This window comes from Macaca nemestrina, chromosome 20 (assembly GCF_043159975.1).
Source record: "Macaca nemestrina isolate mMacNem1 chromosome 20, mMacNem.hap1, whole genome shotgun sequence".
Lineage (NCBI taxonomy): Eukaryota > Metazoa > Chordata > Mammalia > Primates > Cercopithecidae > Macaca > Macaca nemestrina.
The window spans coordinates 5,554,382-5,571,465 of record NC_092144.1 but is presented as its reverse complement, the minus strand read 5'-3'; the positions used below and the strand labels follow the sequence as shown (position 1 = coordinate 5,571,465).

The 17,084-nt window shown below is 51.6% G+C and overlaps 1 protein-coding gene across 19 annotated transcripts in view; it reads left to right on the top strand.

The window, feature by feature from the left end:
• The window catches only part of LOC105484794 (RAN binding protein 3), a 63,341-nt gene that overhangs the window by 24,809 nt on the left and 21,448 nt on the right, over nt 1-17,084 (top strand). For 4 of the 19 annotated variants that reach the window (XM_011746780.2, XM_011746891.3, XM_011746772.3 and 1 more), the window contains 4 exons: nt 2,395-2,598; nt 12,481-12,517; nt 12,609-12,695; nt 14,680-14,751. In XM_011746780.2, the coding sequence (XP_011745082.1) occupies nt 2,395-2,598; nt 12,481-12,517; nt 12,609-12,695; nt 14,680-14,751 (400 nt within the window). Of the gene's footprint in view, nt 1-2,394; nt 2,599-3,024; nt 3,274-12,480; nt 12,518-12,608; nt 12,696-14,679; nt 14,752-17,084 lie in introns of those variants that run through there. The other 15 variants (XM_011746833.3, XM_011746899.3, XM_011746824.3 and 12 more) reach the window with 6 other exon arrangements.

Genomic DNA, 17,084 nt, shown 5'->3' with positions numbered 1-17,084 from the left:
TTGCGCTTCAGCACACTGCAGATTGGGACCGTGGCCTGCGTGTGGGTGCTGGTGGCATCACTTAGCCTTGGGTGAGGTTGCCAAATCCTATTGTTCCAGGGCAGAAAAAGCTATGTGTGGTTTTAATTGTCATCGTAGCACCTAAAACGAAGCCATGGCCAGATTGGCAGCACAGGGATGTTGCTTACTGTCTTCCCATGCCTGGGCTTCCTGGGGAGGGCTCTGCTGTCTCAGCGAAATGCCTGCATTTACATGCACCATTGTTTCCGGGGCAAAAATGAAACCTTTCCTTCTTAACTGTCGTGGTTGGAGGTAGAGTTCTTTCTTTTTCTTTTTAATGTGAATTTTTTCACAAATTTTTTCACAAATTCAAATAATGTGAATTTAAATATCCTTGTGTGGGCTGTTCCATTATTTGTAAAGACTAAACATTTCTTTCAGTTGCTCTCTCTCCAGAGCTTTTGTTAATCTGAAGTGGGGAGGCTTTGAGGTTGTACTAGCAGAATAATGCCCATTTGGTAAAAAGACAGAAGGCAGTTACAGAAATGCTATTTAGCAGAAAGTACAGTATCACTGAAAATGTGGTCGTCGCGTGTTTAGACCTGCTTTTGAGGCTTATGGTTGTTGTGATGAGCTTAGCCCTGGGGCACGTGGTTTTTGCCAGCCATGTGTATTTTAGGATGAGGTCAAAGGCTGGCAAAATCTTGATGTCTGATTTTACCAGACATGTTGAAAAACTCCAGGCTTCACTTTGGTTCTTTAGAGCTTATGCTTCCTGCCCAGGAGAAATGTTAGGACCTGAGTAGAAAATGCTGGAATGACATTGTTAATTCTCCCATCTGAGAGAGGAAGTGATGTAATACTTCTCAACAAACTCATCTTAACCGAAGATAACGAATTTGATCCTGTTTTGATGTCTTGATTTCCATGTTTGTGACTTACTTCTTGGTCCTCCTGTTTAGCATTTTGAATTACCATGAGGGTGTTCGAATATTTATATTTCAAAAGCAGGGATTACAAAAAATTCAAGTGATTCTAAGTAGAGATAGGCAGTGCCTCACAGAGCTCTGGGTTTAATTTTTCTTTTGTGAGGTGTTAAGTCTCTCCCCATAAAGTAGCAACAGACATGGGTGGCTGGACCAACCACGGTGCCCTGTGCAGGTTTAGAGAGCGGTTGGTCCATGGATCTGCCCTGGATACAAAAAGGCAACAGTGTCCCCTTGATTACTTTTGAGATGTGAAGATTGCTTTTGCTTTCCTAGGAATTTGTGGACATTCTCTTACATCCTCTTTGTGTAGCTCCTTTCATCCTCCTGGATCACTACTTTTTAACTAGTGCCCAAACCCCGTCTAAAGAGGTCAGCCACTTCACATCCAGAAGAAACACAGCCACATCCACAGGGAGACGGGGTAGCCCTGTAGTCATTTAGGTCGCCGAGTGCGAGAAATGGCTCCATGTCGTTGTATAATGCCAAGAGGGAGGTTTGGGGACTGGAGCCTGTCTGTTTTAGGATGCCAGGTGTTTAACCCATTTCTCAAGAAAAGTCTTGGAGTTATGGCCACAGAGCTCTCAGCCCATGGAAGCCCTGCTGGAGTCCCAAGAACCACCTTAAAGGATGCCGGGTGTTGTACTCTGGGGAGGAAGACCCAGAACCGGCTGCTCTCACCTTGGCAGCTTTCCAGATGAGCCCTTGCCCAAGGTGTTGAGGATGCACCTGGGAGAATCCTAGGCCGAGGGGCACTGCGGATGTGCCCCCCCATTCAGCTGAACTACCTGCCTGCCAGTGATGCAAAAACCAGCTCTCGGTGTCCGTGTCACCCCACACCTGCACTCACTGAGGTGGGAAAGAGCTTTCTGCATCCTGGGTGTAAGCAGAACAAATGGAAAGTGCTAGAAGAACTGTAGCGAGAAGCAGAAGCCCTTGACCCCAGCCTCCCTGGTTTCTCCCTAACTGTGGGGTTCCAGGCCCGCCTCCCCCTTTCCTAAAGCACAGAAATGGTGCTGATGGCCAGCTCCCCCATTTCAGTATTTTTGAGATCCAGAAGGGGTTTAAATCTTTTGCATGATCGTCCCTTTTCCTTGATCACCAAGGCCCATAAGCCAAGTAGCTCCTTACCAGGCAGCCCATAGTTTTGGAAACAAGGGTCCTGCCTCTCATACATTGTAGAACCCCTTGCAGAGTCACATGGCACCTAGTCCACTCTCACTTTCCCTTCCGTCAGCCAGGAGAGCTGGTTTTGCTGAGCAGCATGTCCCTGCTCTCCCCACCTTCCTCCCAGGCACAGGAGCTGCTGCAAGCCGAGCCAGCTCTAGCCTCTGCCCCTGCCCGCCCTTCCTGCTGTGTGGTGCAGCCTTTATTCACATTGAAGGAAAATTGTCTTTTTTGCTCCCAGTCCCCTGCAGAGCAAAAAGACTTGTCGGATTCGGGAGAGGAGCCTCGGGGGGAGGCTGAGGCCCCCCACCATGGCACGGGTCACCCCGAGTCAGCTGGCGAGCATGCCCTAGAACCTCCTGCCCCTGCTGGCGCCTCAGCCAGCACTCCTCCGCCTCCCGCTCCTGAAGCCCAGCTTCCTCCTTTTCCGCGAGAACTGGCAGGGGTAAGTCCACACCTACTCGGCACTCCTACTGCCCAGGGGGAGCCCAACCCAGACCAGCCCCTTTCCCTTCGGGTCCCTCAGATCCTGGCCCTAGCTAATTGTAAGCAGCTAATGGTAACTTAAAAGATGACAAGGATTTCTTCCAACTCCCTTTAATTCATGCTGCTGAAAAGTCAGGGAAGATCGAATCCCCTTTTAGCGTTTTCTAAATTGGGGGAATATATACCCACAGCAAGAGGCGAATCGTGTCTCCCGAAAAAGACATGAGGGGTCAGGAGGAATTGAGTCGTGTGAAGTAGAACTTTCCAAACCTGATTTGACCCCTTCACCCTCCTTCCATTTTTCTTTTTCTTGTTTCCCTGAATGTGGGCATTCAAGTTTAGCGTCTTAGAAACCCAAGAAGCTAAGGCTTCCTTTGATATCTAGGAAGAGGCGCTCTCCAACACAGATTATTTTGCAAGACTGATTGTATTTGGACTGTGGTTAAGGCGGTGAACTGATTGTCTTCAATCAAAGCAGGAAGAAGAAAAGACTCTTCCTTTGAACCCAGAAGGAATCCCCTGAGCCCTTTATCTTTGTATTAAGAAGCCTTTTGAAGATTATAGGTGGAGAAGATTGTGAACTCTCAAGAACAAGAAATGTCTTGGGTTTTTGAAGTTTGATAAATTGGGAAAGGTAAACATTATCCTACATTCAGGATTGAAAACTCCATCCTCTAGGTAACTCATGACAGAAGACCCCCATTCTCAGGACAGGGAAAAAGGACTCTTAACAAGAAAAGAAGGGACCCAGCTCTACCTGCCTGAGCACCAGGCAGCCTTCCAGGCTGATACGGTCCCAAACCTTACCCCAGATCTCAGCGTTCCTTCTAGCACACACCAGTCCCCAGTTTTTAAGGAAATTATTAACATTCAGCTGCAGCCACGAAACCCCAGGACACTTAGGAAGCACTATTCAGCCAGGGGTGGGTTGGAGTCCTGTGTTAACATTTTGGAGGAGTCAGTGTGTGATGGAAAAAGAAGCAACAGTCTTTACTTGTGCCCGAGGCTATGGGGAGAGGGTAACGGCGGTCATGGCCTTTGCGACACAAAAGTGGGTTTGGAGTAGTGAGACAGGAGCCGCGGGAAGGAGTCCAGCCAGGAGGCACTTGTCCCACAGTGCACTGGGAGTACAGCCCTCCCACGAGCTCATGTAACGGCCACCAGAGCGAGAATTAGGAGGTGGCTGCACCCTTCTTTTGTTGGCAGAGCAGCTGCTGGAAACTTCTCCTGAGTCGGGTATGGTGAGTTACTGCACCTCTGGTCTTTGAGAGCACAGGAAATGGTGTTCTCAGTTTCCATCTTTAGCCCTCTGGGGACAGATGGTCTTTAGGGTCCACCCCAGAGGCCTTTCACAGGTGCCTGGGTTTGAAAAACGCAGCCCACATAGAACTCTCCAGCTGCAGAGGGGATGGTTTCTAGAATGAGAGTAGCAAACAAGTGGATCACAGAGTTTTTGTGACAGCAGGTGCTCTTCAAGAGCGCACGCGCTGTTCTGTGCCCTGTGTACTTCTCAACAGAGGCCTGTGCGGGAGTGTCCGGAGGGGCCTCACCTCGTCCAGATGTTCATCTCTTTGGCCTGGCCAACCCAGGTAGATCTCAGCATCCTGATTCTCATGGACTTTGGGTCTGAGGCTCTGATCCTGAGAAATTCAAGCATCCCCTACACTGGCAGGGGGAAGGCGAAGCTGTATGGCAGGGAGCCTTGGGATGAGCTGGGGGTCACCGTGGGAGAGCCAGGATTGGGGGTTGCGCGGAGCAGTGTGTAAATGTTCCAGTGTAGCTCTGGTGACCATGCACATAACATGCACCTTATAGTTTTAGCATTCGTAACTTTCGGACACCCACTTTCAGGAGCCCCAGGAGAGCCATCATCAAGCCCCTTGTGACAGCTCTGAGCCAACCAGGGCTCCTTCCCTCGGGCTGTCTGCAGAGAACACCCTGACTGGTTGCTGAGGGCTCCTGTTAATTGGCTTTCTCTACTAATCGGGCCCACTCAGAGCAAAGTAAACTTTATTTTAGGTTACTTAGGCCATAGATCAAGTCAAATGGAACCCAATGCCCGCTGCTTCTTGGCCTGAGACTTTAATTTGGGTCTCACTCTGTATCACACTGGCGTTCAGGAAACCGCCCCCATGTTACCCGGCAGGTCTCATCCATCACGTGTAGTCTGTTCACTTTATTCCACAGTCCCTGGGGGGAATGTAAAGCTGAGAGTTCTTGATAAATTATGGCTCACTGAATTGTTGCTTGTAAAGGGCCCTTATCATCTTTCAGTCTCGTCAGAACTCTGGCCATGGAAGAGTCAGTACCAGGAAAAAGTCTCTATATATCAGACTTCCTGGCTTTCAGAAGACAGTCTGAAGAAGACCAAACCACATCCCAATTAAGTTCTCTGTTTGATGCGGAGAAAGCAGGCAGCTCTGGGCACTCACTCCAAACCTGGTGGAATTGTACTGGGCTGAAGCTCCCTGCCAAGGACCTGCTGAGCTTCAGATATGTTTATTAGACCCACCAGGGCGCTTAAGGAGGTTCTGGAACGAATCCCTCTGGCCAGACAGTTTCCCCCCACCTTCTAGTCCCTGCACAGGATTTGGCCCTCAGCACCCCTCAACGTTCAGACCTTTGGAAGCCCCCTCTCACTGGCTTTTCTCAGGGCCTGCCCTTTTGACAGGAATTTCTCAGCTGCTTGCCTCTGCCACTGAATAAAAAGCATTGAACTGGCCCATCATTTATTTTGTATCCCAGGCATCCAGCCATGACCAGCCAGGTTTTCTAACTTGTCAGACTCACTGAGACCCTGGTACGCCTCTTGGTTGCCACAGTTTTATAGAGGGAATTTATCTCTTTTTTTGACATGGAGTCTCGCTCTGTCGCCCAGGCTGGAATGCAGTGGCCTGATCTCAGCTCACTGCAAGCTCCACCTCCTGGGGTTCACACCATTCTCCTGCCTCAGCCTCCTGAGTAGCTGGGACTACAGGTGCCTGCCACCATGCTCAGCTAATTTTTTTTAGTATTTTTAGTAGATACGGGGTTTCACCATGTTATCCAGGATGATCTCGATCTCCTGACCTCGTGATCCGCCGACCTCGGCCTCCCAAAGTGCTAGGATCACAGGTGTGAGCCACTGCGCCTAGCCATCTAGAGGGAATTTGTCTGACATGGCCTTGCTTTCTGGTCTTTCCTAGGGGACCAGGTAGACAGTGCCATTCCTTCCTGCTTCTTCCTTGTTGGTCTTTGTGTCTGGAGTCGGCTTCTGAAACTCTGTGCCTTGCCCTGGGCCGCCTTGGCACCCGTGTCCTCCTTGAGGCCACACCAGACAGTCTGACAAGATCCATGTTTTTTGGACAGGGCAGTTCTTAATAAATGTGACAACCACGATTTTCACTGTTTCGTTCCTTATGCCACGAACAAACTTCCCACCCCTGTATTCCCATTCCAGATGGGATGTGCCCCCCGTCTTGTATTTAGCGACAGGGACTCACGCGCCTCACAGAATTGAGCTACTTCCCACAAGCTCCCTGTGGCTCCTGGTGGGGAGCTTGCTGCGCCGCCAGCCCCCACCCCACTGGCAGGGACGCAGGGCACAGGGTCAGCACTCACAGTGCTTGCTCCTGACCAGCCTGCAGCCCGAGCCGCGGGAGGGCTGCTTCACCTTCTCTGAGCCTGCTCCGTTCGCTTCTGCTGTCCCAATGCCAGAAAGAAGTCGAAGGGCCCTCTGGTCTTCTTTCTCTTCTGCTTCCTTATTATTACTCTGGGGCGCTGTCATCGTGGTGTTGAAATGGGTGCTGACCAGCGCTCCCGGGTGTCATGCCCTGCCCCTCGCAGCAGCGGAGTCTCGTTTGGGAAAAGCAGAGGAGGAGGAGGAAATGGGGCTCTGTGTCCTGCTTCTATCCTCACCCCTCCCCATTAAGCTCGCGTCCTCGGAGCTTGCTCTTTTGTTTGTTTGGTTTTTTTTCTCTCTCTCTTTTCTTTTTTTGAGACAGAGTCTCACTCTGTTGCCCGGGCTGGAGTGCAGTGGCTCTATCTCAGCTCACTGCAAGCTCCGCCTCCGGGTCCAAGCGATTCTCCTGACTCAGTCTCCTGAGTAGCTGGGATTACAGGCATGCAGCACCATGCCTGGCTACTTTTTGTATTTTTAGTAGAGACGGGGTTTCTCTATGTTGACCAGGTTGGTCTCGAACCCCTGACCTCAGGGATCCACCCGCCTAGGCCTCCCAAAGTGCTGGGATTAAAGGTGTGAGCCACTGTGCCCGGCCTGGAGCTTACTCTTAAAATCCTCCTGAGCTCTGGTTGCAGACCTCTGGGCGCTGACCCCGAGTGTGTCCCAGGCATTGTTCGGGACCAACCCCTGAGGACCCACTGCCTTGTTTGGGATGAGGGGTGGCCCCAGACTGCCTTGACGCCAAACAGGTCCAGATTCCTGGGCTGCTGACTCCAGGAAATGGAAAATGTGGAGCTGGCATTGGCTGTGTGCAGGGCTGGGTGGCTCAAAGGAGGTTCCTTCACCCCAAACCTTTTCCTACTTTGGAGAAGACAGCACAAGCCAGCTGGACAGCAAGTTCCAACATCTCCTGAGAGGAGAGGCCCTCCATCCCAGCAAGGCGCAGGGTGCGGAGGCCTGGACGGGGACAGAGGGCAGGCGGCGCCTCACGTGGCCAGTGGGTTAGGATTCTAGAAGAGCTCTCCACAGGCACACATTCTGTCTTCTTGCTTCCCTCCGCTGGGTCTTAGTGGAGAGTTGCTGGCAGGAGGTTCCCCTGTTGGAATCTTCCTGTGTTGTCCTTCCCAGGCCTTGGCTTCCCAGCCTTTCCAGGACCAAGAGGCCCCCCACTTTGCTGCAGGCAGGTTCTTAGAAGAGATTTGGGGCACGGATTTGAGGGTTTCCTGAGGTCAGGGGTCAGACAGCATCTGAACCTTGTCTGTCTAGGCACCCGTTCTTCTCAGGGTCACTGAACGGGGACACAGTGGAGGACATGGACTCCACCCATGCAGCAAGTCCTCAGCAAGCGCCTTCTGTGCAAGTGTCCCAGGTGTCAGGTGAATGAACTGTGTTGTAGGAGACACCTCTGAGATCATCTCCCTCTGTGATAGAACAAAACAGGGTAGCTCCCAAGAGGGTCTGGGATAGGGAGTGAGCACATGCTTACCCTGGAGGTGGTGCTCACAGCATCTCAGACACGCAGGAACAGGGAGGGAGGGCGCCCACAGAGGAGCAGCACTCAGTGAGGCAGGAGCAACCAACATGTTCAGAAAACAGGAGGCCACATGGCCAGAGCCTGGTGGCAGAGGGGACCCTGTGCCTGAGGAGGCCACCAAGGCAGGAGGGAAAGGTACGTTCTCCGGGGTCTAGAGCTAATGGGACTTGCTGGCAGGTTGGAGGTGGTGGGTGAAGGGGAGGATGAGTCCAGAATGCCTGGGGACACCACAGTGTTCCCAGGGCTGTGCCTAGAGCCACGAGGAGACCCCAGGAGACTGTTGGGAGCCCTGGGGCCACACTCTTGACCTGGACATGCTGCTCTGGAGAGAGCGTCCATGGCATCCACGGTCCCTGAGAGGCATGGGGTATCGTGAAAAGAGCCCCCAAAATGCGCAAAGCAAAAATGGACAGAACTGAAGGGCATAATAGTCGAGTCAACCGTAAGAGTTGGAGACTTAGTACCCCACTTTGAGTAATGGATAGAACATCTAGACAAGATCAGTGAGGAGTTGGAGACTCAGTGCCTCACGTTGAGTAATGGATAGAATATCTAGACAGGATCAGTAAGGAAGCAGGACTTGAGCAACACAAAAACCAACCAGACCTAACAGACATATAGGACACCCCACCCAAACAGCGGGGTACACGGCCTTCTCAAGTGCACATGGAAAATTCTGAATGGGAGACCATTTGTTAGGTCACCAAACACATCTCAAATTTTAAAGGATTGAAATATGGAGTATGTGCTCCAATCACAAGGAGATAAAATTGGAAATCAGAAACAGGGAAACTGGGAAATTGACACGTGGAAATTAACCTAGATAACCACTGAGCCAGAGAGTTAGGTGTGGAGGCAGCAGGAGAAACATCCCGTGCAGGGGTGAGGAGACATGAGGGAGCTCAGGGACCAGCTGCCTCCGTAAGGGCAGACTCAGGTCTTCTCCGGCTTCTCCATGGGCTGCAGTGGGCCTGGGATGCAGTGTCTTTTTGTTGAACAGATGGTAAACGGGCTTCTACCGTGAGGACCAGTTCCTTCCTAAGTCTAGTGGGGTCCCTGACACAACTCCCAGGATCAGAATAAGCCACAGAGAAAGAGTATAAGAGGCCTGGAGGTCATCTCACCAAGGGGTTCGTTCTCGCCTGAGGGAAAAGGAGGATGTCACTGGATGAGAGAGCAGGTTGTCTACAGAGGCCAGAGAGGGTATGGCCATCTCCTGGTCCCAGAAGTCATTTAGTAAGGGACAGATCCCCCAGGACCAGGGAGGACACCGTGTAAGGATTTTGGTACAGTTGAAATGCTCGTTGGATTAAAAGGGGAGAGAAAAGCCTCAAGCCACAGGATGGGACTTGGGGGCAGGGATGTCCTGGGCCTGCTGTTAGAAATGGATGGGAGGACAGGTAAGGCCAGGGAAGCCAGAGGTGAGGCAAACAGTGCGGTGTCCAAGGCGATCGGGCTGTGCGGAGGCAGCTGGCCTCAGACGGGGACCTGCACAGAGCATTCGGAGGCCAAAGCCAGCCTGCGGGGCTCTGGAGGGCGTGGATTACCCAGAGGGCAAGGAGGCTGTGTTAGGTGTCGTTTCTCAGAGCTGCCTGCACTGGGAGGCTGATGTAAGGGCCCGCTAAGGGCGGTAGCTGGCCCAGGCATGAGATGCCCAGGCTCATCATCAGATGAACAAAGGTTTTGGCAACCTGGGTGGGCAGATACTGCTTCTTTGTGTTTCTGTCACCTTTGCTAAGTGTGAGGGTGAACAATAGCTGGAACCTGTACCCACTCCACAGATGTCACCCAAGAAGAGGGATGCCAAGGTGGTGACAGCACTATCAGATGCAATCCCAGGCTCTGGCATCTCTAGAAAGGTTCCCAGTCCAGGTCCCTCGCCTCCTGGCTGCACCCAGGACTCACTCCACACCCCTGACTCCCTGTTCATGTCTGCCTTGAACTCTAAAGCCCTGCCCCCAGCGTAGCCTCAGCGTTTTACATCAGTTGGGAGTTTGGTCTCATCAGGTGTGGGCCACGAGCATTGTAATCATCTGCTCCCAGCGCTGGGCTGAGCACCTTACCTGCCCTGCCTGTCGCCTCACGCATCCCCGTTTTCCAGGTGAGGAGACCGAAGCCTGGGCGAGGTAAGGTTTCACCCTGAGAAAATGGCAGAGCCGGAATAAACTTGACAGTTCTTCTTGCCTTCAAGAGGCGGCAGGGACTAAGCAGCCTCTGCGCCCCTCGTGCTCTTGTCCTGGCCAGAGTTGGTACTGACTCTAGGGCCAGGCTGCTTGATACATTGCGTTTTGGACTCAGTGGTATTTTCACAATTGCCCCAGTGACTAAGAGAACCCACTGTTGTGTTACAAGGATTTTGTGTTTCCCACGCACTTTAATAATGTCATCTTGTGGGGATAGTGCTAATCAGCCCTCACTCATACAGTCCCCTGGGACTATTTCCAACGCCCTCTCAGAACACGGGCCTCAAGCAAGTAGCTCAGGCTTGCTTTTCCCACACAAACCCATGTTGTCAGCTCACACGGGAGGCGAAAGTCCAGGGTATGGTTTTTTCTGACTGTCGTGAACGAACTATGTGACTTCAATTAACGTTGTCTGGGTTCTCACTGCCACACGCTGCAGTCCTGGGCCTGTAAGCTAAGATGATGTTTACATTTTTAAAGGATTATAAAAGCAAAAACAAAGAAGAATATATGACAGAGACCAAATGTGGCCCACAAAGCCAACAGTACCGACAGTCTGGCCCTTTATGGGAAAATGCGCCACCCCGACTTGAGGGGGGTCTCCCTTGGCTCCTGTGCTCTTCGGTTTTATTTATTGCAGTTTGCTTTCCCAGGCCCCTCTGCAGTTTGCAAAGCACTTTCACATGCATCATCTCCTGTAAGCCCCAGCAGCTTGTCGAGGCAGACGGGCCTCATTTGGCTAAACTTGACCTCTGAGGAGCATGTTTGAAAATAAGAAAATTGGTTCTTCTGCTTGCTCTTGCGGGGAGTATGCCAGGAGGAGCAGCACCCACTCATCGGTGTGCTTTTGGCTGCTACATTCTGAGACAGGACATAAAATGAGGGATTGTGTTGCGGGAGAGGATAAACACTACTCATTTTAAGTTTTGAGGGGTTTTTGTTTTGTTTTGTTTTGTTTTGAGATGAGATGTGTCCTTCAGGCTGGAGTGCAGTGGCATGGTCATAGCTCACTGCAGCCTCAGACTCCTGGGCTCAACTGATCCTCCTGCCTCAGCCTCCGGGGGAGCTGGGGCTACAAGCATTCACCCCCATGCCCAACTGATTTTTGTGTGGTTGGGTTTTTTTTTTTGTTTGTTTTTGGTTTTTTTTTGTTTTTTGAGACGGAGTCTCGCTCTGTCACCTAGGCTGGAGTGCAGTGGCACGATCTCGGCTCACTGCAAGCTCCGCCTCCCGGGTTCCTGCCATTGTCCTGCCTCAGCCTCCCAAGTAGCTGGGACTACAGGTGACCGCCACCATGCTCAGCTAATTTTTTGTATTTTTAGTAGAGACGGGGTTTCACCATGTTAGCCAAGATGGTCTCGATCTCTTGACCTCATGATCCGCCCTCCTCGGCCTCCCAAAGTTCTGGGATTACAGGCATGAGCCACCGTGCCCGGCCTGGTTTTTTATAAAGACAGAGTCTTGCCATGTTTCCCAGGCTGGTCTCAAACTCCTGGGCTCAAGCGATTCTTCTGCCTCAGCCTCCCAAAGTGTGCTGGGATTACAGGCGTGAGCCACTGCGCCCAGCCCATTTTAAGTCTTTTTTTTTTTTTTGGAGACAGAGTCTCCCTGTGTGGCCCAGGCTGGAGTGCAATGGCATGATCTCAGCTCACTGCAATCTCTGCCTCCCGGGCTCAAGCCATTCTTGTGCCTCAGCCTGTAGCTGAGATTACAGGCGTGTGCCACCACGCCCAGCTACTTTTTTTTGTATTTTGAGTAGAGACAGGGTTTTACCATGTTGGTCAGGCTGGTCATGAACCCATTTTAAGTCTTGGTTGCTAGTTGTTCACACTCTAAAGCTAAAGTTTGTGGAATAGGAAACAGGTCCCTCCCCTCAACCTGTGACTGGGCTTTATCTTTGATGGTTCTGTTCTAAACGCTTCACAAGCAGGCTTTGGTCCAAAACATCCAAGCTCTTACTTGCTCTGGAAATAACGGCCCACCCTGAGACAAGGATGTGCACAGTAGAATGTTCCAGGGCTAGGAAGGGAAACCATTTCTATCTGGTGTGATGCGACCATTTTACACAAGTCCGCTGCCCTCAAGGGTGGAGAGGGTCGCTTTTCAGCTCTTGGCAGGATGAACAGGGGCCAGATGAGGTTCGGCTGTGTTTGAATTTGGGGGTGGCGGGCCAGTTAGTGTAACCTGTGGAGAAACAAGAAACCGATCCGGGTGCTGCGGATACTTTCCCAGCCACTGAGAGGATTCCTTGGCATGTGTTTGTGAAGCTGGGTGCAGAGGTTCACCAGGGGGAATTTTTGAGCTTTGGGCTGAAATCCTGGCTCGTTCGGGTGCTGGGCTCTGGGAGTTACTGGGAGTTAGCTGCCCGCGGTGCATGTTGGGATATTTGTTATGGAGCCAAGAGTTGCTCGGTTGCCGTGAGGCTGATGCCCTCTGACCCCGGCTGTGTGCTCCTTGTTTCAGAGGTCAGCTGGCGGCTCCAGTCCTGAAGGCGGAGAAGGTAAGGAGCTCTCTAACACCTTTGACCATCTTCAGTTTTAAAAACGGAAGGAACCTGATTTTTCTCCTCCTCTTCTCATCATTTTCTGTAGATTCTGACAGAGAAGATGGAAATTACTGCCCTCCTGTCAAGCGAGAAAGAACGTCCTCTTTAACCCAGTTCCCACCCTCACAGTCAGGTAAAATATGCAAACTTACCAAATAGTAAAAGCGTTTATGCTTACAAACCCGCCGTTCCCCTCAGTGCTGCGCGTCCGTCTGCTGTGTCCTTCCTGCCCAGCTCCAGTTAGAGTCGATCTGAGGCTCGGACTCGGTCAGGAGTGAGGTGAGAGCTTGCCCAGAGTGCAGCACCAGGGGTCCTCGTCTAGAATCAGTGACGCTGACAGCATGGTGAGACTTGGTGGCCTGAGGAAGACTGGGAAGAGATCGTCCCTCTGAAATGGAGGAAAGGGGTTGACTGCTTAGAGCCCTGTTGGGGCCTCTGCCTGTTAATTACATCTCCTCTTTCCAAGGCTGGGCACAGACTGGGGGTTTAGGGGTGGGGTGTTCTCCTGACCCCTCAGCTGCATGCCCAGCACAGGCAGTCCAGTGCAGTAGCCCAGACATGCAGATGCATGTGCACACAAGCATGCACACACAGTAACCGGCAAGCCAGGAGGCCCCAGCAGAGGCCCGTGTGTGATGCTGTGAACTCCCAGAGGAGAGGAGCTTGTGGGGGCCTGGAAGGGTGGGTCAGGCTCGGACTGTGGAGTAGGGCAGGCTAAAGGGCTTGGAGGCCCTGGACGTGAGGCCTGGTCTGAGCACAAGCATGGAGGTCAGCCTGGGGACTCATGCAGGCTGGTAGAGGAGAGAGGTTCCTGAGGCAGATAACGCCATCAGCACTACTTAATGTGACACTCAGAAAGCCTGGCCTCCAGCCATGGAGTCGCCTGTGCAGATGTGAAGGTAAACACCACCGCAGGGCTGTTCTCTCGTCCTCGTCTTGACTTCCCACTCTGGCATTGTCTTGTGGCCTCTGTCTTGGCTGTCTGTAGCACCAACTTGGAGATACATGAGTGTTTAGACAGGTTCTCCGGTTACCCAACTGAAATCCATTCTTGGAAAGTTCATGTAAATCATTTTACAGTCCTGAACCTTCAGGATGTCACGTTGTTGCTGTGTATAGAAGTCACGCATGCGTTACAGGAACACACAGTGGAGGAAGCCAGGGTCCTTCCCGAGTCACCCCTCCACACCCCTGCTTTCATGCCCCTTTCCCATCATGTTGGTTTTGGACATGGCCACGTCTTTTTGCAAGGCTGCATTAGGTTTTCCAGTGCTGTTACACTGTCGTCTGCTGACCGGATATTGTGGAACTGTCCAGATGGCTTGCAGTCGACATCCTTTATTTAATGATCTCTGCGCCCGTGGATAGGTGTTCTGTGGAATGAGGGAGCTCCGCTCCCTGCTTATTGATTTTATTCCTTCCCACGCACTGCCCACTGCTAGACCATGCTTGCTGCATCGGAAACCAGCATAGAGAAGAAGTGTTTGGGCTGTGAATGTAGGCTAAAGAGGTGAGGGACCACTGTTCTGCTCCCCTGGCCCACTTCAAATCACCTCCCGTCCAGCACGGCAGCCCCCAAGAGACAACTCGGCTTTCCATCTTCAGGGCAACTGGAGGCGTGAGGGGCACTGATAATTTGAACAGTGTTGTCTTTGGTTCCATTCTGCGTAGAGTGAGTTCTTCCCCTACGAATTCCACTTCATTTGTGGAAACCTGTTGGCCGGCTCACACCTGGGAAGCAGTTGCCCTGATGAAGGAAGATCTTAGGTGGGGGAGGGGACCCCATGGACAATCCTCCACAGGTGAGAAAGTCAGGGCCTCCAGTGTGGCCTGGAGCATCCAGTACATCCCCTGCCAGCTGCCCCTGCAGGGGTGCAGGGACAAGGGGGTGGCCCCAGTTGACCAGAGTTAACTAGTCATCAGACAGATGAAGGCCGTCGGGCTGGAGACCCTCGTAGTGCTATAAAGAGAGTTTTGGGGTTTGCTTTCTGGGGAAAGACTGAATGCCCTGTTCGCGTGCTGTCCCATCTCCTCCCGTGGGACATGAGGGTCCACCCCACCCATTCATGCTGTTTTTCCTCTTGTTCCCTCCCCCGCCTGCACCTCCTTGCTGACAGTTTCAAAAAACAATGTTTTTATGCCATCAAGCTTCTGCGAGCCATCTGCAGGCAATTCCGACTCAGACCCAGGTGAGCCCCCGCCCCTCTGCCTTCCCTCCCAGCCTGGGGGTTCTCCTGGGAGGAAAAGCAATTGGTGTTGGAAAATCAGATCTTCAGCGGGCATTTAAAGTCAGTCCTTTTTCAGCTGTTAAAATTTTCCTCCAACTCTTCAGCTTATAGTTTGGGGATCTGGTGTGAGATAAGGCTTCATAAGCCCTTATGTTTGTTTCTGCAAGCAGGGCTTGGTTGCATGGGGCTTTAAGTCCTCTAAAAACAACCTGTAAAGAAATGCATTACTCATTTTTCAAAATTTTACACAAGTAATGCATTCATAATTGGGTTTTTTTGTTTTTTTAGACGGAGTTTCACTCTTTTTGCACAGGCTGGAGTGCAGTAGCACGATCTCAGCTCACTGCAACCTCCACTTCCCGGGTTCAAGTGATTCTCCTACCTCAACCTCCCGAGTAGCTGGGATTACAGGTGCACACCACAACGCCAGGGTAATTTTGTATTTTTTAGTAGAGATGGGGTTTCACCTGTTGGCCAGGCTGGTCTTGAACTCCTGACATCAGGTGATACGCCCGCCTTGGCCTCCTAGAGTGCTGGAATTACAGGCATGAACCACCGCACCTGGCCCATAATTGTTTTTTCTTTAAATCAGAAATATTTCAAGTAAAAAGAATTCCTGCCCCTTCCCCAGTCACGCTGCCATCCCAGAGGTAGCGCCTGTGAAGTTGGTGAATTTCCAGACCCCTTTTCAGTGTATTAAATTCTCACATTAATGTTGCTTAGATCTACCTAGATAAAATGGTTTTTTTTTTTTTTTTTTTTTTTTGAGACAGAGTCTCGCTCTGTCGCCCAGGCTGGAGTGCAGTGGCCGGATCTCAGCTCACTGCAAGCTCCGCCTCCCGGGTTCACGCCATTCTCCTGCCTCAGCCTCCCAAGTAGCTGGGATTACAGGCATGTGCCACCATGCCCGGCTAATTTTTGTATTTTTAGTAGAGATGGGGGTTTCACCATGTTGACCAGGCTGGTCTCGAACTCCTGACCTTGAGGTGAACTGCTCGCCTCAGCCTCCCAAAGTGCTAGGATTACAGGCGTGAGCCACCACATCCGGCCCCCAGCTTTAAAATTTTAAGGACAGCCGCTCCCCCTTTCTGAAGAATATGGAGCCTGCCTTTTTGGTCTTTCACTGGAGAACCAACTCGAAGGTTTCCTGAAAGTTTCTCCCATGTGGCTGAAATTCCTCATAAAAGATTTAATGAGCAAGTTTAACAACCTGAATTCTGTAACCCAACCTACCTTATATAAATTCATGGCCGACTTCAAAAGCATTGTGAGATAAGTTAGCCGCTGGCGTGACGTCCGTGTCAAGGGAAGAGGTGGGTTTTTATAACTCTGAGCATTGAGTTGATGGCCCCGTTTCAGAGAGTCATTTTGACTCTAAAAGCAGACTGTTTTGAGCCAACCGCCTGGTCTCGTCCTGCAGAGGGGCTTTGGTGGTTCAAGGTTCTCAGGAAGGGCAAAAGGAAGGGTTATTCCCGGGGTGTCACTTAGCAGGTGGTGGTCTGGACGGGAGCCTGCCGTGGTGAGGCAGGTTCTGCTTTAGGTGATCAGTTTCTAAAGCCGTGTGTCTGGACCCATTTGTGCTGCTGAGCTCTGTTACAAATCTCATGATCACTTCTGAGGCCTGTGAGCAAGGCCTCCCTCCTGTCTGTCTGCCCACAGACCTCTCCCCTCCAGTCTCAGGAGCAGGCAGCTGTTTCCCAGGCCCCGACACGGCATGGTTAAAGCCCCAGCGCCCTCACGCATGAAAAGCCGGTCATGTTAGCCTCACATCTGTTCTGCAAAGCCACCTTCACATCCTTGTCTGCCTGCCTTCTGTTTTTTAGCTTTAATTTTGAAAAGCTTTAACACAGAAGAATTTATCTGTCCCTTTTATCTGGAGACCCCATTTAGCTTTCTCCAGTCAGCTCCATGAGTCCATTAGGAAAAAGGACTCAGACCCTGGTCCTACGTCACATACCTCCACTTTCATCAGGAACAGGTCTTCAGGCTTCCCTTGACTTTCATGACCTCGAGGATTACACGTCAGCTGTTGGGTAGAAGTCTCTCAGTTGGGGCCTGTCCAGTGTGTCCTGGTGGTGAGACCCAGGTGTGGCGTCTTGGATGAGAACGTCACAGAAGCCATGCACAGTACTCATTTGTCCCCTCACCAGCACGGAGTAGCTGTGACCTCGATCAGGGTGCTGTTTGCCAGGTTTCGCCACTGTAAACTTACTTTCCCCTTTGTGCTGGATGGTTTCTGAGAGACACTTTAGACTCCGGGACTGTGTGTACCTTGTTGCACTCCTGCCCTCCAG